The sequence below is a fragment of the Panthera leo genome, chromosome D2 (assembly GCF_018350215.1).
Source record: "Panthera leo isolate Ple1 chromosome D2, P.leo_Ple1_pat1.1, whole genome shotgun sequence".
NCBI classification, from domain to species: domain Eukaryota; kingdom Metazoa; phylum Chordata; class Mammalia; order Carnivora; family Felidae; genus Panthera; species Panthera leo.
Window position 1 is genome coordinate 16,432,412 of NC_056689.1, and position 22,476 is coordinate 16,454,887.

Genomic DNA, 22,476 nt, shown 5'->3' on the forward strand with positions numbered 1-22,476 from the left:
TTATGATCCACTGAGAATCCTCCAGAAATCTAATATCTCTGACTAGTATGTTGAATGATTACATCACCTTGTCTCATGTCATCGTTTTCTCTTCCTATAGGAAGGGGCTGACCACATCCAACAAGCTTCATGGAGCCTCTGCAGCTACATAATGCTGTACAAACATCTGCTAGAATTATATGGCATGAGGATTAACTCTAGTCTCTCAACTCATAAAGAAACAGAAACTGGGGAGTCCAAAACATGGTACCTACACTGATAACTTATCTTTTATTATATGTGCCTATGTAGTTTTATTTTTTTAAGTTTATTTATTTTGAGAGAAAAAGAGACAGCATGAGTGGGGGAGGGGCAGAGAGAGGGGGGAGAGAGAGAATCCCAAGCAGGTTCTGTCCACAATGTCAGCACAGAGCCCCGTGTGGGGCTCGAACTCATGAACCCGTGAGATCATGACCTGAGCCGAAATCAAGGTCGGATGCTTAACCGACTGAGCCACCCCGGTGCCCCTGTGTATATGCAGTTTTAAGAGTCTTATCCATCCCTTTACAAGATGGGCGTGGTGCCCATTTACTCCATGAGTTTTAGTGAAACTTCCCACAAAAGCTCTGAAATGTCCAAGTCTGATATGGGTTATGGGGAGGAGGTTACTCGAGGACGGAGCCCGGGTGTGGTGGCAGCCGTCACTACTCCGTCCAGCTGCTTCAGTGTCTGCACCGAGTTCAGTTACCTGATACGGCTAGCATTTTGGCTTCAAGCAGCGCCGGCAGTTGGATTTCAATATCATTTACTCTCTTCCTGAGAGTGCTGCAGATTCTCTCGCTCATACACACCTAGAAGGAGAGAAATGGCCATGAACCATCATTTACTCAGGTAAAACTCAGAAAGCAATGGAGCAGCCGGCCAGAAGCTTCTGCGTCTGCAAGTAATTAAGAGGGGTGGTAAAGAGTGACTGAAGGAGAGTTCTTTAAAAGCAAGCAACGTAAACAGAAAGAAGTAAAAGAGGAAAGAAGGGAGGAGGGAAGACGGAAGGAAGGGAGAGGGGAGGACTAAATGAAGTGGGCATCGGGGCCACACTTCAAGCATTAGGTCCCATACCTTCACCACATCTAAACGCAAAAATGACAAGAGTTAACACACCAAAGAGCAACCACAAACCACAATAACCTCACCACTCTGCCCACTCCCTCCTCAGGGTTACTCCCGCCTGAAATACTCTTGACCCAAGTGACTTAGCCCACTCACACCTTTCCGGCCTCTGCTCACACACTGCCTGGGAAGAAAGGCCCGGCTGATGAGCCATGTACGATGGCAACCCCCTCAAGCCTCCCGTCTTCACCCTACATGATGGTTTTCCATAGTGACTTCTCCAGCTGACACTATTTGTTTCTGTGCCTCAGTTTTTCTAGAATCTCTGTCCCCTAGGATGCAAGCTCTCTGTGAGCAGGGACTTTGCTCTGTGTCTGGTACACAGTAAACAGTAAGTAAAGGTGCACAGCAATTGAGATCAAGGGCAGAGTGGCAGGCTAATTACTAGTAGATGTTGTCTAATGAAACTTGAAGGGCAGATAGTTGCTGGCAAGTCATATTTGAAAAATAGACAAGGAGACCTCAATGAGCTCTATAAGTTTTATTATGTATTTTTCCAGGATGCTCCAAACACTTCCTATGTTCTTTCTTTGCTCTTTCAAAAACAGCAAAAATGTTAAATCTCACATTCCTTTTCCAAATGTCTTAGGTTATCTTTTACTTTCTTTGAAACTGAAACATCACATTTCTTTTCTTTTATTTAAAGCGAAACCCCAGGACGCCGGGGTGGCTGAGTCGGTTAAGCATCTGACTTCGGCTCAGGTCGTGATCTCATGGTTCATGAGTTTGAGCCCCGTGTCAGGCTCTGTGCTGATAGCTCAGAGCCTGGAGACTTCTTCAGATTCTGTGTCTCCCTCTCTCTCTGCCCCTCCCCTGCTCACACTCTGTCTCTCCCTCTCTCTCAAAATAAATAAACATTAAAAAAATAAAAAGCAAAAACTCCATATTCAATTGATATCTACACTCAGATAAGTGAGCTACCTAGAAAAACATCCAGTTCAACAAAAGCACACAGCTCAGTTGAATAACAATGAACATGTGTACAGAGACATTTTGGGTGTTCCACAAAGGATGTTACCTAGAAACGTCCCCCTCTTCTTGCTAAAAATCTGATTCCATTCAAAGACTAAAATTAACCCACTTGGGTTCACAGAGCCCAGAGAAAATACAAAATTTAATTTCCCCAGAAGAATCTAGATCTTGCTAGATACCATCGACTTTAATTGTTGTGCTTATCTTAGACTTAAATTGAAATTATTTTTGGAATCAAAGCAGACCTCACCCATCCTGCCTAAAACATTATACTATTTCTTTCATGGCCTTAAATATGTTCTTTTCCATAAGCAGCTGTAATTTCCCAGATCTCTTTATAAAACTCATTCTCTGATGAAGGCGACAGCGTGGTGGCCTCCACACCAAAGCTGGAATCAGCGGGGATGAGCGTCCCCATGTCCCAAGTGATTAATTCCTAGACCCTCACGGTGGTCCTGACATTTGTCAGGAAGTCAGAACTGGTTCTTAAAAAGAAGATGCTCTGGATTCCTCCTCCCAGCACCCAGTCTCAGGTTGGCCCAGTGCCCGACAATGGCTCATCCCTTTCCATCCATCTAAGAATGTCATCGGAGGTCCGAGAATACTGCTGCTAAGTCCGTAACACGTGCCGTAATTCTTATGTCTCATCCAAAGTCCGTCCAGTCTTTCTGATTTTGGTAGCAGTTTCTGCTAATCATAATTGGGCCAGTTTCTCCTTTGTTGAGCAAACCTATTCTTCAAGCTGTCACTATTAATATGAAACAGCTTCTCTAAATCTTATTAAATTGCAATGTACCTTCTTTCAGGCACTGCTGGATGTAATCGAATATCTACCAATCTCCAGCTATTCCATTTATTTCCAACTATTTCTTCCATCTCATTTATCCTTTAATTACCTGGTGTGGGTAACCGTTAGAGTCAAAGGAATGTAATGAATGAAGGAAGGCCCCATCTCTCTTTGGGGGAGGAATCAAAACAATATCAGGTCTATGTGTCTAACATACTGAAGGAAGAAAACTGGGCCAAGCTGCAATTTTTACCTCAAGGTCTTGAGTCAGTCGAGTCCAGAGTGCAAAGTTGTTTTTTTGTGACTGAGCAGTTTTGTTTCAATTCCGTGTGGACTCATCTATGCCCCCCCACACACACACAATCATGGCTGTGTGCACGTACACACCCACCTATACACACATACACGCCCCGGAAAATCTGCATCTCCTTTTAATTTCCAGATAAAATTGGACCCTGAGGAACTCATTACCAAATAGAGCTTTCAGATTTACACTTTAAAATCTTAGATATGAATTCCTTAATCTTATGGAAAAGCAAGGGAATTATAAGTTTTTTTGTCAGTGCGTGAGAGCAAGTATGCAAACAAAGCCAATCACTTTCAGCATTTGGGCAAATCCAAGAGCTTTCACAGTAGCTGGAGATTATCAACAAATCCTACTATCATGTGCATATGTCAATATGTGTGTGCACAGTATAAAATGTCCCGTAAAACACACTCATACATAAACACCATGTGTATTTTGTCATTGGCACACCTGCATGCTCACTGCTGGGGCAGGGACTCGTTCAGATTACACACAGCATGTTCCAATACTCAATAAGCCCAAACACTGGAGTGATTCCACCTTTTAATTCTGGGCAAAAATTAGGATGCACCTGGGGCGCCTAGGTGGCTCAGTCGGTTGAGCGTCTAACTCTTGATTTCGGCTCAGGTCAAGATCCCAGCATCATGGGATCGAGTCCTGAACTGAGCTCCACACGGAGTGTGGAGCCTGCTGAAGATCCTCTCTCTCTCTTTCTTTCTCTCTCTCTGCCCCTCTGCCCCTTCCCCCCACTAGTGCTTGCTCTCTCGCTCTCTAATTAATTAATTAATTAAAAGAAATTAGGATGCACCTGATAAATGGCACATATTTACATCAGAAAATCCAGGAGAAGGAATCCTCCTACCCCCTGCCCCGTGCAGGAAGCTGGGGCCTCTCCTCACCTCCCCAGTGGCTCCCCCTGGAGGTCACCTGGCAAACATCCATAGAACATGAACACTAGTCGGCAACATCACCGAAACATACAAGGTACGCCCTCTAGCACTTTCCCTGCTGCTTCACGTGACAACATGGGTAAACCGAGCCAGTCTCCCTTGATCAGGAAAGAAGGTCTCTCAGCACATACAGTATGAGAACACATGATAAAAGCCCTTTACCAGAGTCCTACCAGGGGGATTCAGCTCCTGGCGTGGCTCCCAATAAAGCAGTGCCTCAAATTTCATCTTGCTCTTCTCCAGGCAAACCTTCTGGCAGGACATAACCACCCATCAAACCACTGGGGTGTGATTTTGTAGCAAAACCATTTCATGGTTTTTGGTTTGGCTTTAGTTTTGGATTTTTTTTGTTGTATTTTTGTTTGTTTGTTTGGTTTGTTTGTTTGTTTGTTTGTTTGTTTGTTTGTTTCTGGAAACAGACACAAAAACTGAAAAAAAGAGAGCCAGAATAATTGTGGACACTTCTGCCGACAACACAGCCCCAGTCTCAGCTCAGCTGTGGTGATCTGTGAGCCCCTTGGCAGGTCTTCCTGACCTCCCCTGAGCACTGAAAATGAAAAAAAAACCATTTCTTCCAGGACAGTGGATTCTCATCTGCTTTGCTCTTTGCTCTGAAACCCATTCTTTTTACATCCTGGTCATCTCATAACCACCCCTGGCTCCCAGACTTAACACAAATAATTAACAATTCCTACCCAGTTCTGTGCCACACGTGTAGTAGTTCACAGAGTAATTGATCCTTCTCGGTCACATATAACTATCTCTGCAGGGAAGGATTCTGTTTTGTAAACTGTGGTTACCCTAACTAACCACGACATTGACTATTTAATTGACTGTGTGCTCCCAGGGAATAATGCAGGAGTATGCTCTCTCCACACCAACTGAAGGCCTGATATGAAGTACACGTGGCAGTGAAAATGGGCAAAATGACTCTGAACTCAACTTAAAAATTTAGAACATAAACACCTACTACGCCTTTTCCAAACTTGTTTGTGCAGATCCCTGAACCCTGTCCTCCTGGAAGAAAAGCAATTGATTTCTTGGATTACTCCCATCCCCAAAGCCTCTTCATGCAAAAGCATTTGAGGGTACCCAGAAGCACTCATTTCTGTCCCCTAACACTGACAGTTCCTGGTGAAGCAAAGGCCAAACCAATCAATCACTGGGGGACCACAAGCCAGGACCCCCACCACGGAGCAGCCCTCGCTCCCGGCTGTTTGGCCTCATCACCTGGCCTGTAGGATGGCTTTGTAAAGTCTACACTTCTTGTGGAGCCATCAGCTAGACACAGAACTTCATGTGAGCTTGATATCACATAAGTTGAAAGATAACTTCAGAGACTTCTTTAGAAAGTGGGCACAGAAAGGTACTTACCTTAGCGGTGAGTTCCTTCAGTGACAAGTTGAGGGTTTTTATCCGTTCCCGGAGGCTGGAAGAATTAGAAAGAAGACATTGGTCTTCTTGGGATCATAGTTCAATACCACCAAATATAGGAACACGGTGAAACAGTGAGCCTTCCATCAGCCCAAAGACTCAACAACAGTGGGAAACATGATGCCAGATTGGTTCCATTTGACTGTGGAATTAACATGTTGCTAGGAAGCAGATTTCTCCTCCCTAATTACGCTCTACTTTGGCTAGTACTAAAATCTGTTATTTCCATAGTGCACATCTCCATACTGCATAGATAGGGTGAAGGAACAACCCAGATGTGCTCCTCCTAGCAGGAAAGAATGAAAATGTACACAGGATGGTCTACACAGGGTAGCATTTCACAGGCAGTAATCAAATATGATCTATTCAGCTACACTGTGCAATCCAACAACTATGCACAGAGCACTGTGTTTAGCAGTGAGGTGGAACATATAGGAGATACTTGTATTTAAAGGACATCTGACATAAATTATCCTCACTCTCTTTAGGCTTATCCCTTCTTCTTTTTTCTCCTAAGCACTATCCACCTTGACACTTCTGTTATTCAGGTAATTTCTCTCTACCCCCACGGGAATATAAATTCCACCACCGCAGCAACTGTCAGTTGGGTTCACACCCGTATCCTCAATGCTTAAAACAATTCCTGCAGCGTATAAGCAGGCATTCATTTGAGACATGCAGAATGAATAAATGAACGAAGGAATGAATGAAACTAAGTATCAGACCTTATTTCCAATGTCGTTACCAAAAGAGAGGAAGTACACCCAGACAATCAACTCCAATATAAAACAAGATGAAAAATTACTATTGAAAATAGAAATCCAGTGTTAGGGGGCGCCTGGGTGGCTGTCGGTTAAGCATCCGACTTCAGGTCAGATCATGATCTTGCCATTCTGAATTCAAACCCTACATCCGGCTCTGTGCTGACAGCTCAGAGTCTGAAGCCTGTTTCAGATTCTGTGTCTCCCTCTCTCTTTGCCCCTCCCTGCTCACACTCTGTCTCTCTCTCTCTCTCAAAAATAAACTAAGAAAAAAAGAAAGAAATTAAGAAAGAAAGAAAGAAAGAAAGAAAGAAAGAAAGAAAGAAATCCAGTAGGATCAAACTGTTACGTAAAGACTGTCACAGGCAGATACCGTCTCCAAGGGCACAGTGGAGACAGTAAGTTAGGTAGCGATTTAGGAAAATAAGTGATTAGGTGGAAAGCTTCCTGGAAGAGGCAGAAAGTGAACTGGGCCTCAGGGGGAAAAGGGAAGGATGAAACTCCAGGGAAAGGATGAGGCCAGCTGGACCATACGGTTCACAGAGGTGAACTGTGATGGATGAGAAGGGGAAAGACTGTTTCTAAAGGGAGGGAGGAGGGGCAAGGACAGAAGGGGAGAAGTCTGCCTGCATCTGAAATGTGTGCTTACTCGTTTAGGAAAATAAGTGGGGGAAACGCTAATGTTTGTTTAATCTCAGTGGTGGGTAAATGAGTGTATGTTACATTTTCCAATGTATTTAGAATATTTACAGTCAAAACAATCCTTAAAGGAATATCAGGGACTGGCTCTAGTCAATACTGAAGGCCGGGCGAAGAAGTTCTGAGCTTTATTCCACAGGCAGTGGGAAATTACTCCAGTTTTGAGCAGGAGAGCAATAAGAAAGAAATGGGGCTTTTCAGGAAAATTAATTGGGCAGCACTGTGAGAGGGGGTTTGGAGGGAACACTGAACGGGACAAACCAGGCAGGCACCTTCAGCAGAAACCCAGCTGTGAAGCCGAAGGGCGGGCACAGAGCATGGAAGTCAGGAAGGAAAGGAAGGCCTGGACCCTTTCATTACGTTGATGCTGAAAAGCATAAGCTCTGGAGCTTTTTGCTCATCATTCATTCATTCATTCATTCACATACTCATTAATTCTTTCAATATCTACTGGGCTCCTAGCAAGTTAGGAACTTGGAGCATAAAGACATGGTTCCTGCCCTCAACAGCTCACTGCTTCTCAACAGTAGCCAAAAAAGAAAAAGAAAAAGAAAAAAATTAAAGAAAAAAAAGTTACAGGTACTAGAAGAGCAAAATGGTGAGCTGCAAAAGTGAGAAGGTCAGGTTTCCTGGGGTGTGTGGGGGGGTGGGGGGTTGGCGTTCGAAACAGCTGCTGCAGCAGGGGTCGCAAACGATGACAGGCAGGTTGCCAGTCTGCCTGCCTGCTGCTGTTCTTCGGCTGTAAGAACTGGTTTTGAAAGTTGTCGCCTCCACCATCTGTGACTTCTGAGTACAAGCAAGTTAGTGCCCACTGCAAATGCCCTAGAAGTGGGGCAGGCCCATTCTAAACAAGTGGTCCCCACTTTAGACCTCCATCCAGCAGAGGAGGGGCGCCCAGGCCACCCGGGGTCGGAGGAGAGCTGACAAACAGCAGGGCACCAGGCAGCAGAGTTTTCTGAATCCAGGAGTCACGATGTGACAAAAATCGGTGTGGGAACGGTGGGAAGGCGCATGTGGAATCCTCCCTGGAGAATTCTAGCCGACTGGATGCAGACTGGCTCTTCTGAAGGGAGGTAAGTTTGGGTGGCATGCTAACACAGAGGGCAGGGAGAAGATGCCCCTTGAGATGCTGGGGAGAGAAGGGCAGAGGGTGCCAAAGATGTGCCTGGACCGATTCTGCCTGATTCCAGAGGCAGCACCAGCTTCCTGCTGCTAATGTCGCTGTCCGAACTTCAAACTTGCCGAGGGCGGAGATGCACTTTCCCTCTCCAGGCTCATGGGAGCCCATTCAACTAATAACTTTTCAGCAAACGGTTCACCACGAAATTGATGCTGTGTGAGCATTTAATAGTATTTTATAAGGAGGTGTTCCCAGCCACACACACAGACCAGTTCATGCATTAACAATGAAGACAGATAGGTATCGGGTCCACCTGCTGACCCTGAAAATGTAGCTGACCAAGAGGCAGTGCCTTTAGCTACTGCTCAATAGGTCAAGCACTAGCCTTCCAGGGGTTGACACAGTTCGTTGGTCTTGGCTCAGCTCTGGTCCTATCCCAGAAAGAAGATGAGTCTCCTCTCAAATATCCATGTTAGAGCAGGGAGGCAGTGATGCGGATAATTGAATGCATTGTTTCATATTTGATTTGATTTATATTTAATTTATTTAATTTATGCTGTATTGCTTTTTGCAGTAGATTTACCTCCCTAATTATGTTTTGCTCAGGCTAATATTAACATTGGTTGCATCCCTGGGGATGAACGCAATGAAATGAAAGCAATGGGGGGGACAGAAGAATATGAATAATCTACACTCCAGGCTAGTGGTTTTCAAGCTATTTTTAGTAGCAGAACTCTTTCCAACAAATGTTACATAGAACCATAATATATAAAACACGCAACAGGAGATCCGTTCTGATTGAGGGTGGGTGTCTGGCCTGGGGTACAAACGATGTCACAATGACCCCACACACTTAGTGTTCTACCATCACACTGTGGCCCCTGAGCCAGGATTCCAGGAGCGGGAATTCAAATTGAAAACCACCAAATTAGAGAAGTTAAATGTTTGCAAACAAGAGTTACATGTACCTCAATGATTAAAACTCATCCCCATGTTTGTTTCAAGCTTGTATACTGTTAATGACATTAAGAACTGTCTTCTCAGCTCCAATTACACTGTATCCTAGAAGCACATATACCGTCTCCACAAACAACGTTTTAACAAACACACGAGACCTCACTTACTCAAATGTATCTTTTGTTCAAAGCAGCTACGCTAGGAATAGGAGCGCCAAACATTTATTGAGCGCTTACTACGTACCAGGCACTTCTCCATATTCCTCACACACATTAGCATTTTAAATTCTCACAACTCCGTGAAGTAGGTACTATAACATCTACATTTTCAGACAAGAAAACTCAAAGAGAGATGTAAGTACCTTTCCCAGGGTTAACCAGCTGGTAAATGGGTCAATGATGACCCAAGCAGTTCCGCTGTCTATTCTCCTGACCGCTAGCTAACTTAACCCGTACCACCTCTCCTGGAAGCCGTTGTACTTATTCAAACATGCTCTCATTGTCCAGACTGGCGTTTAGAATCCTACTTTATTATTTTTTTATTTTTTTAATGTTTATTTTTGAGAGGGAGACAGAGCACGAGTGGGGAAGGGGCAGAGAGAGAGGGAGACACAGAATCTGAAGCAGGCTCCAGGCTCTGAGCTGTCAGCACAGAGCCTGACACTGGGCTCGAACCGACAAACTATGAGATCATGACCTGAACCGAAGTCGGGTGCTTAACGCACTGAGCCCCTAGAATCCTATTTCAGAATTACGTTAAATTGACAATACAATCAATATCATGATTTGTGAATGCACATTATTCTTCACTCACAAACTGGTGTTTAAATCAAATGACCAAAATTCACCTTCAACACATGAAGCCTCAGAAAAATCAAGACTGCTGGCAAGAATGTGCTGCAGAGAAAGCAGATCAGGGGCAGATGGGTCCGGAGCTAGTGGTGGCAAAGGGAAATCGAGGGCAAGGAGGGTCAGTTGTGAGTGGACTGTGTTCCCCGCACCCCAATTCATTAGTTGGTGTCCTCATCACGGACTTTATTTAGAGACATGGTCTTTACAGAGGCGATCAAGTTAAAGCAAGGTCATTAGGGTGGGCCCTAATCCAGCATGCCTGGTGTCCTTATGAAAAGGGAGAATTCAGATACAGACAGACACACACAGAGAGGTGACCATGTGAAGACACAGGGAGAAGACAGCCATCAAAAAGTCAAGGAGAGAGGTCTCACAAGAAACTAAGACTGCCGACACCTTGATCTTAGACTTCTAGCTTCCAGAATAGTGAGACAGTGGATTTCGGTTATTTAAGCTGCCCAGTGTGTGTCATACCTTGTTAAAGTCGCCCAAGAAACCTAACACAGGCGGGATTTTCAATTTTCAACTGAAACTAACACACAATGAATCATATGTATTATTAAGATCATACATACTGGGTCCAACATGAAAAAAGTCACTTCCTTATGTAGCAGCAGGCAGACAGCAGACAACATGATATCTCTTTTGTTTGCTTCAGATTAACAAATGGCTTCATGCTCTTTTTTTAAGAAGTTTAAAAAAAAATTTAATGTTTATTTTTTTAATTTTTTAATGTTTATTTATTTATTTTAATATTATTTATTTTTGAGAGACAGAGTGTGAGTGGGGGAGGAAGAGAGAGAGAGAGAGAGAGAGAGGGAGACACAGAATGTGAAGCAGGCTCCAGGCTCTGAGCTGTCAGCACAGAGCCCGATGTGGGGCTCGAACCCAGGAACCGCGAGATCATGACCTGAGCCAAAGTCGGACGCTCAACCGACTGAACCACCCAGGGTGCTCCAGTATTTATTTATTTTTGAAAGAGACAACAAGAGAGAGAAAGAGAGTGGGGAAGGGGCAGAGAGAGAGGGAGACACAGAATCCGAAGCAGGCTCCAGGCTCCCAACTGTCCGCACAGAGCCCGACGTGGGGCTCGAACCCAGGAACTGCAATATCATAACCGGAGCCAAAGTCGGACGCTTAACCGACTGAGCCACCCAGGCTCCCCAAGACGGTTTCATTTTCAACCCACCCAAGTGGCAGACCGAGAGAGGTTACAGCAACAGACATATGCAGGATGTGAATGTTCTCATTGGTAGCGTGGTAACTACGGGGTTGAGGGGCAGCTGTAAGAAAATTTCACATAAGAATGCCTTTGATTTAAAAAAAAAAAAAAAAAAAAGATTAGGAAACCACTGGGTTAGTACAGGAGCTCACAAATAAATGCCTGAGCTTCAGGTTAGGGATGAAAAGGGGCTCCCTGAAACACTCCTGCAATATCACGGGAATGCTACTGCTGGTGTCAAAAAATATCAGTAATAAAACATTCAGTTTGGGGAGAGACAGATTGCTTTTCAGCAATAACTAGAAGGGGAAAGGGAATGGGAGTCAATCGTGGTGACTAATCTAAACAGTACAAGCCAAGACTGGTCAAGGGCCAGAAGGAGGCGTGTGCGGGAGACCCTCAGCCCAGTAATCTGGGTTCGATGACTCAGGGTGAGGAACAGTTCTAAGGAAGAACCACCTGTGCCGCTGCCACTCTGGCCCGTGGACACCGCCTGTGAAATGCCGCAAAGGCCTGTGAACTGGTCCCCGCTCCGCCCTCACCACTGATCAGCTCAGATCCTGCTCCCGTACACCCAGGGAAAGCCGAGGACCAACGCAGCCGCCTGCCACCAAATCTCTGACCGCCTCTCCCACAAGGTCCACTTCGCTGGCTCTGCCCCACCACAGAGGCCTGACAGCTCCTCCAGTCCGCCCTGGCGGGGGTAGGGTGCAGGCCCCTCTGTCTGGACGCTCCCGCTGCCCCCTTCCATCTTACCCCCTCAGTGAGCCCAGCCTGACTACTCCATGTCAGATTGCAAATTCACATCCTCTCCTGTTTCCTCAACAACAGCATTCACTACCTCCTAACCCACTGTGCGGTCTACTTAGTTATTATGTTTATTGTTTCTGCCTTCTCCCGCTAGAAAGAAAGCTGCACAGGCGCAATGATCTTCTGTGGATGGCACATAGTGGGTGCTCGATATTTGCTCCCTGGGTGCTAATCACCTTCTTGTCTTCTTCCTAAGGAATACAGTAGTCCCTGCCTTGTTTGTGGTCCACCTTCCACGGTTCTAGTCACCGGTGGTCAACCAGTCTGGAAGCAGGCGACGCTCCTTCCGAGGTCTCGTCAGAAGGTCAATAGTACACTAACCGCTATGTCACAACACCTCCATCACCCGCCTCACTCCATCCCATCACGGAGGCACGTTTTCATGTCACGTCATCACAAGAAGGGGTGAGTATAGTACAAGAAGATATTCTGAGCGAGAGACCACGCACACATAACTTTTATCACAACACATGGTATAATTGTTCCATTTTATTATTAGTTATTGTTGTTCATTATTAGTTATTGTTGTTAATTTATAACTTAAACTTTATCATAGGTATGTATGTAGAGGAAAAAACACAATATATGTGGGGCTCAGTGATACCCACGGTCTCAGGCATCCACTGGGTGTCTTGGGACGCATCCCCATGGATAAGGGGGGCCGTGGTAGGTGAGGCCTCGTGGGAACCCTCACCTCTCTCAGAGGCACCGTCAAAGCAGGACGGTGGGAGGTTCCACCTCTGTCCTCACTTCCACTACAGTCCCAGCATCAGTGAAGATTAAAGGCCATGACTGATCTTGACTGTCCTGCTGTAGGTGGAGCTTTATATGAGGAAGAAGAGGTTTAAAACCCAGCGTCTAGGGGCACCTGGGTGGCTCAGTCGGTTGGGTGTCTGACTTCAGCTCAGGTCATGATCTCGCGGTTTGTGAGTTCGAGCCCCGCGTCGGGCTCTATGCTGACAGCTCAGAGCCTGGAGCCTGCTTCGGATTCTGTGTCTCCCTCTCTCTCTGTCCCTCCCCCACTCATGCTCATTCTCTCTCTCTCTCTCTCAAAAATAAATAAACATCAAAAAAAAAAAAAAATGGGGCGCCTGGGTGGCTCAGTCGGTTGAACGTCCAACTTCAGCTCAGGTCATGATTTCACAGTTCATGGGTTCGGGCCCCATGTCGGGCTCTGAGCTGTCAGCACAGAGCCTGGAGCCTGCTTCGGATTCTGTGTCTCCCTCTCTCTCTGTCCCTCCCCCGCTCATGCTCATTCTCTCTCTCTCTCCCTCTCTCTCTCAAAAATAAATAAACATTAAAAAAAATGGGGCGCCTGGGTAGCTCAGTCGGTTGAACGTCTGACTTTGGCTCAGGTCATGATCTCCCGGCTCGTGGGTTCAAGCCCCATGTTGGGCTCTGTGCTGACAGCTCAGAGCCTGGAACCTGCTTTGGATTCTGTGTCTCCCGCTCTCTCTCTCTCTGCCCCTTCCCCACTTGTGCTCTGTCTCTCTCTATCAAAAATAAATGTAAAAAAAAAAATTTTAAACCCAGTGTCTTTTCGTTAAGATCTCCATCTCTTAGAACTTTTCCTAAATTCCATCTCTTAGAACTCTTGCTCTGTTTGACTTGTATCTTTTGGATAGTTTCTTTTCATCGACTATGTATGGGCTGTACAGTTTTCCACAAAAATTCATATCTTGAAGTCCTAACCCCCACCCCCCCACACACACACATCTCAGAATGTGACCTTATTTGCAAATAGGATCATTGCAAATGTACTTAGTTAAGAGGAGCCTGTTAAGGGGGGCCCTGCTCCACTATAACTGGTATCCTTATAAAAAGGGGAAATTTGGACTCAAAAACACATACAGGAGGACAGTAGGGAGAGACACAGGAGAAGAACATCACCTACAAGCCAAGGAGAGAGACTTGGAACAGATCCTCCCCTCAAGGCCCTCAATAGGGCCAGCCCTGCCCATACCTTGATCTTGGACACCTAAGCACATAAACGTCTCTGATTAGGCCACCCACCTGCGGTCCTTTGTTACGGCAGCCCTAACACACTCATGCACACTGGCATGGGGAGGGGGACGTGTGGAGAGCCAGAAGGCTGGAAGGACGGACCAGGGCTGTGCAAAGGGCACCCAGAGGTCTCAGCCTGGAGCCTGTCTCCAGCCAATGCAAATAAGTCCTCTCTGCGGCCGAGCTGCCAAGGCCAGAGGTTCACTCTGTAAAGCTCGGAGTGACAGTGCAGACAGCATCTTGCTCATCTTATTCAGAAGGCCTATCGCCACATTAGGTATCTATTTGCTTAAAGAATCCCACCCCATAGTCAAAGAGCAGCAAATAGCAGTTCACTCGCTATTTCTCCAGACTTAGGGAGGCATATCTCAAAAGCCTTTTAAAGAAACTTGAAGCTGCACCCTCTCTTAGTAATACTTTCAATACTTCCCGTAGATCCAGACATCAGAGGGCCCTGCCCTGATCCTCTCTACTCCTGGAGTGAAGCATCCACAAGGCCAAAGGTACTTGCCCATCCAGAACTGGGCCAGGCAGCCAAGACCAGAAGTTCCTTCCAGAAGAGCCTTGAGCCTGCTTCCTGCCAGGGTGTCTTCTCAAGGTGGAGCACGGCACAGGGGACACACCCATAGGCCCAAGCAGTGGTCATGCGGTGGCTACTTCGAAGGTATGGATATTTCTTGGACATGCAGGCCGAGTATCCACATGTAAAACCCATCAGAATCCCAGGGTGGAAAGATAGGGTCAGGGGGGCGTTCCCTTGGTCCCTCTTCCTCTGGTCCACAAACGTCAGGCAGGCCTGGATGAACTCCTGTGTGTTCGTGTCTTAGAGAAACTACCTCTCACTTTATGTGATATTCCTTTATTCTTTCTGCTTCCTCCTGTCGTCACCACCCCTGGCACCAGCCGTGGCCCTACATGTTAGACTCACACTCAGGATGCCAAGCACATACCGGCCCCAAACATGAGCCTTTCAACCACAAACCCCATCCCTACTCTTATCTGACCCTTGCTGACTACAAGAATACTAATGATGCTCCGAGAATTCCACCACCCCCCTAACTCTCTGCGAGACTTTGCACGAGTCACTTTTTCCTGGAGCTCTATTTCCTTACCTGCAAAGCGAGAAAGTTGAGCCAAGTTATTTCTGAGAAACTTTCAATCCTACGATCTGAGATTCTTTTACTGTTCTGCCGTTCAAGATTCTCTTACCAACATTATTTTGTCTGCAGACAGCCAGAGAGTCTAAAAGACACAGAGGTTATATAAAGTGCCAGAGGATGTTAGTGACAGAGGCAGAAATAGAGGCCAGACATCTGTCATTTTTCAAAGCAAGGCACAGTTTTTCAGCCCTTAGAACAGAGTTGTGCAGAAAATCTGCCGCCTATTGGCAGTCACCTGTCCATCTCTTTGCCTGGGTATACGTGGCCTGATGCTGAAGTTCCATTTTAGCAAAAAGCTCTGGGAAAGGAGGATTATCAATTTCATCTCCGAACAGCCTTCTCCCTGACCTCCTTTCTCTCTCCCCGTTCGCAGTTCTATCCCTTGTGTCTTGTTTAATAAAAATAAGTTAAAGAATGAGAGATTGCTACTAAGGCAAGTTAGAAATGACATAAAGGGCAAAATGACAGCCACCCTCGCAAAGGCATTACTTGGGTCTTGAATTAAAAAAAAAAAAAAAAGTGCAGGAATCCGTTGACATTAACAACCTTGCCAATTACTGCTCTGTCCTCTAACCTTCTGTCGGGGGCAAGTGGTTAAGGAAATGACAGCAAAAACAGCTTTAGGAAATGCAAGATTTTATCTCCTTGGCCTTTTCCTTCTTTGGACCCTTCTTGCCTCACGGTTGATAATGTCACATGTCATCAGTGGGACATACCCAGGGCACAGACAAAAAAAAAAAAAAAATGCCAAGAATTCCTCCAGACTTCAGATGATCTCGGGAAGGCACGATAGGGCACATGTACTCATCAGGAACAAGCCATTCTTTAAGTCTGTAAAAGCTATGGAGCTGGTTACCTGGAACATTTACCCTTGGGGAAGCCCTCATGGTGCAGTGGAGAGGGTTTGTGCCCAGGGGCCGAAGCTCTGGCAACCTGTGGCCACCCTTACCACCTCTGGCACAGCACATAATTTCGGGCATGCTCAGTGGCAAGGACAGGAGCATGACAGCAGTGCCTGCTCACGTGACAGACACCCATATTCGTCCTGGGGACCTTGGGAAGAATGAAGTCCAGAAAGATTTTTTAATAAACGTTCATACAAACAACCATGACTGTATCAGCGTAAGAAAACAGCTTGAGTAATCTGACAGAAATCAAGCAAATGGTTTTTAAACCAGGGTAAAGTAAATATGTGTGATATTTCCCTCTCTGCCCCAAGCAAAAGAGATTAAGTGAAAGAAATGAAGAAAAACAAGCCACAGAAACACTCCAATATTCAGTCCTTTGATTCGTTCTCTGGATATGGATGGATCTCATTAGTGACTCGTCCCCTTACTGAGTCTTTCTCTGAATTCCGGGGATCCTGTGTCTCAGCTCTAACTGAAACACTACACTCTCGAGAGTTATTGTGGTAAAGTCCGACTTCCCCAACTAACTCAGCAAACTGAGACGGAGATGTCGTATTTTGTAAGACTCTAAATTCTTAATAAAATGTATCTACGTAGCTTATGTAAGTACTCCAAAAGGGGACAGCAGAGAGAGAACGAGCAAGGATTTCCATCTTCTCGAAAAGACCTCCCGTGGTCAGTGGGGAGCTGATGCGAAGACAGGCAGCAGAGAGAACCAGGGCTAGCGCTGAATTCACTGGATTTGCAGAGCCTAGCGAATTTACTGATAGGAATAAGACGGAGCGGATGTGCGCACGCGCGTGCGCATGCGCTCCTCGCCCCCACCCTTGCCAGTTCCCGCCCCCACTGGGAGAGTGCATGACACCACAAGAGTCACAGCTTGCCTCTGAGGCCAGGTCCGTTAACAATCACATGTTTATTTCCAACTGATTAACCTGGTATTTGGCTTACCCAAATACTCCTAGTGTTAATTCAAGCAGATCGTTCAGTGCTTCTCAAACCATCTTACTCCAAATCAAAAGTGTAATTCATAGGCCAGAAGCATTTAGATTTGCAGCTATTTGTCTATCTGCAAGGGATTTTAAGCTGTCTAATGAAGAAGAAATGAGAGCGGGAGTCAAAAATATGAAAAGCCTTACATTCAGATCTTAAATACTCTGCTCTTTACCCCTTCCTCTTACACACAAGGAGAAAATAAATTACCAGCCTTTCGAAGACTGGTAACCTAGTGGGCTCCACATTTTCAACTTTTATCATAACCCAAAGGTATTTAAACATTCGAAAAAATTTCAATTCTGGGCTATAGAGCTTTTCTCCACCAAATTCCTGTGAGTCTAATCCTTAAAAACACTACAATGTGGTTCAAGGGGGAAATGAGGTTGCCTCTGGGTTTACTCTGTTAAGGGATTCAAAGGCAACTTCAGATTTCCATTTCAATCACCGTCCCCCTAATTCCAACTACTTAATAAGTGATGTCTCATTGCTTTTTTAAAGAACTACCCTGAACTGCTTGCATTTCCATTTAATATTAACATTGCAAAATGTGTGCTGTTTTCCTAAATTTATAAACATGTATACTTTCCATAATGATGAAGCTTGCCCAAAAGGTTGTACTTTCTGCTTTGGCTTTATGACGCTTTTCTGAGTCATCTTTAATTACCTGCTGTCTGTCGAAGAACAAGCATTCGCACAGTAAAGCCTGCAAAACAGTGTAAACCTTACATTTCTCTCAGGCTCTTTCAAAACCTGCTGACCAAGCAACAGATCTGTCAGATGCCTGAAACTAGAAAATATTATATATTTTATTTCCTAAAATGTTTCAATGGGTAAACTAAAGATACACACATTTTACTAAAGACTTCAAAAATAGATTGTTGATGAACGAAATGAATGAACATCAGGAAAAAAATCCAGCTGCCTAAACAAGCGACTGAATAAAAAAATCAAACACCAATATCAATACAACTCAGAGAAAACTGAAGAAATTTGCCCAAAAGGATCTACAAAGTAGTCACGATAATGGCAGCCAAGACGAAGAGCTTAAGAAAAATGACCTTAATATATAAAGTGCAAGGTTTCTACAGAAACCTAGAGGTACTGTTTCAGGTTGTCCCAGCAGCCTAGGAATCAGCACAGAATGGGTTAATTAAATTAGTAATTAAATTAGTAGTTAAGAAGTGCTCTTAACTAACTAAACTGCCACCGACCAATGAGCTGGCATTTCCAACCTGGGACTATTCCCTACAGTCACTTGAAAAGGTTGTATCTGAGCAGAACTGAATTACCTTTCACTGGAAGTGCTTTCAACCTTCAGCTCAAGGTCTGAAGAACGGTCTAGGGGTGTGTTAAATTAACATCAAAGGGTCAGAATGGGGAACAGTAACGTGTAACCTACAAACAGGGAAACACTCTTGGGATATGTCAGGAATAAGAAAATCAGTGGAAAGGAATAGAAGATTGTAGGAGACACTCAAGTTACAAAGAAGTTAAGTACACAACAGTTCTCAAGGTGATCATCACGGAAAATAAAACATTGAAACTGACCAGAAGAGAAACTTTTAAAATAGGCCACATGCATTCAGGTATGCGAGAGATGGCTCACAATCGCAATAATAGGAGAACTGGCTGCAATCACTTTAAAATGATTATCTCCCATCGTTAAGAATCCCTGGGGTTCTAGCTGAAAATAGTTACTCTGATCGCTAAATTACAGAAGAGGAATGGGTAAGTCTACAAATTACAAGCCTCCCAAGAAGAGCCACCTAAGTGACGACCGACATTGTAAATTCCTTGAAGGAAACAAAGCACAGAGATAGAAAATCATACTAAACTTAATCTAGCACAAAATGAAGTTTTTTTAAAAATATCTGTACATAAGGGGAGATTCCTCCCCTGAACTTCTCAAATACACTCAACAAACACAGAGTTTTTTGTCTTCTTGGAGTGAGTGGCCACTGCACCCACCCAGAGAGGTGGTAGTTTCCTTCAAACCCTTTCCTTCTTTTCCAACCCTTTCCTTCTCTTCCAAGTTGTGATGGGTATACTTTTCTCATTGCATGTAATGATGACCTTCCAAAGGACACAGGGGTTGACGGCGGTGAGTTGCATTCCAAACTCTGAGCAGTAGCTACAATGTGGGTTTGGGTTCTAGCCCGCGTCTAGTGACATGCTGGTCATTAGCACTGACTTGCTGAGAAAAGACAGAACTTGAACACCGTGCCCCACAGATGGTCACAGTCTGCAGGGAACCTGGCAGGGGAACTCATCTGGGGGCCATTAGGAACAGAATGACTGTGTTTTCAAACTTAATCAGTCTTAGCTGTCTTAGCTGATTTCACAAAATCTTAAAGTGCAAAAGTGTTCTAGATCCACAAGGAACCTTCAACATTGGCTGGTTCAAATCTTCATTTTATAAACAAGACTTCCAGCGCCTGGAGGGCCAGGACTGGCTCCTTGCCCTCTCTGACCTGAAGCAGTTGGTTGCCTATGTGCAGAGAGCTGTTTGCTCTGATCCCTCTCAGGTGACACCAGGTGATCTGTGGGGCAGAGAGACAACCATCACCAGTCTGGAATGACATCCATTCTTTTTTTACTTGGACCCACGGACCCATGCCCTGGCTAGCCAGACTTCTCTCCATTGCCTGCCTGGGCACTGGGCTCAAAGCCCCAGTCTCTCCTGGGCTGTCAGTGTTAACCATCTCTCTCCCAGTCCCACTATATCTAAGGTTGGCCAAAGATGTCAGAACACTGCTGCTGTGTGAATTGGGACCCTCAGCAGCCTCATATGCAAAATGCGCATAAAACGAATATATTGTCCAATATGTCTTACAGAGTCACAGTGAACAAGATTAGCATTCTGTAAACACCAGCAATGTTAAAATTAATGTGTGATGATGATTACAGGTCTAAGTAAGAAATAAAGACATGATAAATATGAGATTTGAAAGGCACACCTACAGAGCAGTCCCAAACAGTGATGACACTGCTTTAGACACACTGCTACAAGGACACATCAATCTTGATTTGCTACTGTGCCACCAACTCAATGCACCAACTGTCTGGAAAAATATTCCGTGTCTCAGCAATTCCTGGGGAAAGCAAGGCGTATGCCTTACAATAAAGAAAGAAAAGTCAGAATCTCCTGAACAGCAGTTCTAGCAACAACAGAGCCACCATTGCCAGAGGACTTCTTTTTTCTTTCTTTCTTTCTTTCTTTCTTTCTTTCTTTCTTTCTTTCTTTCTCGCTTTCTTTTTTTAGAGAGAGAATGGAAGAGAAGGGCAGAGGGGGGCAGAGAGACCGAATCTTAAGCAGGCTCCGTGCTCAGTGCAGAGCCCTACATGGGGCTCGATCCCATGACCCTGGGATCATGACCTGAGCTGAAATCAAGAGTCAGAAGCTCAACTGACTGAGTCACCCAGGTGCCCCTGCCGAATGATTTCTAATGGATTAGTTCCATACAGCCACTGCTTTTGACAGACCTATCAGGTGACGACAGACAGAGGCAGAGAAGGAAGAAAAACAAAGACCAGACGGAGAGACTGAAGAACGCAGCCACTCAAACGGAGAGAGGCTGGGAGACCTGAGGGGCTCTCCTGAAGCGTCCGCGCTGCCCCACTTTGGGGCCACCTCACGCAACCGCCCCAGCACACAGGGACGCACAGCCGCCTCCCTGTACACACTCTAGGGATCCATCATGCTCCTCCTGGAAGGGTGTGGGAGGCTGTTTTCCAATCCAGGCCTTGCTGTTCACTGTGTCTCCTCACTCTGGTAAGAAATGTATCTGAGGGGAAAGTGGGACTATTGATTTTTTTTTTTTCCCAGTCGATTGTGAACCGCTGAATTTCACTATGTCAAGTCTGTCTTGAAAGGAACCGTGATATCGGCCTGGGCTGCTCACCGTGGACTGGGCAACAGGGATGTAACCCGGATGCCCGAGCTCCTGAACCGTCTGCCACCCTCACTGGAAAGCCCAGAGCGCTACACGGCAGGGAGGAGGGAGCAGCCCCGGCTTGCCACCCACGGCCCGTGCTGCCCAGTCACGCTGACTGAGGTCCCGGGTGCACCAAGGTCCAGCCAGCCGCCCTGCAACCAGGGGTTGAGTTCGTTTCACAGTTTGTGCCAATGGTTTGTAAAACGATGTGACACATTTCTTCCAAATGCGCGAGAAACAATTCATCCATGAGCTTCCAGGACACATTTCACGTGAAGCATGAAAAATTCCAGGAGCTGAGGAATGAAGAACTCGACCACAGGCTAATAGGAGCCAGCCACGAGGATCTAAAGAATGTTAGGAAGTACCGTACGCAGCCCTGATCTCTATTGTTATCACTTGTGATTATTCCTACGTTGCTTTATAGTTGGCCACATGCTGCTGGCCAGGGTCACAGCCCGACTCTTCCCTGGTGTGCAAGGCACACAGAACTACAAAGGCCGGGGGGCTGAGCTAATGGCACTGGAGAGAGATGAGCTGTAAGTCGTGACCTTCCTCACTTTATGCCAAACAAACAGATGGAAACTCACACCCCACATGCAGGGATGTGGCTCAAGGAAAACCCCAGAACCTGTCACATCCTTCCTCTCTGTGTCCCCATCCTTCTCCCCACCCACACCCCTCACATCCAATCCCATTAGCGATAATGGGAGTGGAGTCTGTATGGGATGGAATGAGAAGGGATGGTTAATGTGGACAGAGAATCAAGCTCACTGGATAAAAGACATCCATATAGACCTCTCCCAGTAAAGGAAATTTACAAGGGAAGACAAGGAGTATGTTTTAAGGGTTGGAATCCCGGGAATAAAGGAATTTCGGATGAACATATCTTTCCGGTGGCCCCTGTCCTGTATACATCCCTGCTCTGTCAGCTTCCACACTGTGGAGTCTCTGATTCCCAGGGCCTTAAAAATGTTCCTTGACCACTGAAGGAAAACCATTTTTGTTGGCTCTATCGAAAGGCAGCTAGGATACCTCTGAGAAAGCAGCTCTTCATTCCATCCTAAGATATTTGATCCAAAACGCAGACAGAAAATTCAGAGGTCCGCTTTGATTTCTATTAGAATGTCCAAATAAAAGCCACTGGGTCTCTGGTCCCCAGCATACAACCTTCTACTTCCAGTCCTTCCCTGACATCCTCCAGATGATTCCCAACAAGCAACGCTCAGAAACAATGGCGCCATGCAAGCACGCAGTCTCCACCAGTGATTTTCTCAGAAATGCCGATTGCTATCCTAGTTCCTTTTCAAGCTGAATGTGTAGTTTATCCAGGAAAGAAGCATATCCTTCCCTTTGAACTTGCACATTACTGAGTTGAGTAAATCAGAAACAGCTTCTTCCCAGACAGCACCCTGCGTTCTGAGCTGGTCTCTATGAAAAATCTTCACCGGTGATGA

The 22,476-nt window shown here is 45.6% G+C and overlaps 1 protein-coding gene across 1 annotated transcript in view; it reads right to left on the reverse strand.

Annotated features, from left to right (window-relative positions):
• Positions 1-22,476, reverse strand: part of DISC1 (DISC1 scaffold protein) — a 358,119-nt gene that overhangs the window by 214,964 nt on the left and 120,679 nt on the right. The window contains exons 7-8 of the mRNA XM_042907612.1: positions 5,537-5,591; positions 728-830 (exon numbers count right to left, since the gene is read on the reverse strand). Coding sequence (XP_042763546.1) covers positions 728-830; positions 5,537-5,591 — 158 coding nt within the window. The remainder of the gene's footprint in view (positions 1-727; positions 831-5,536; positions 5,592-22,476) is intronic.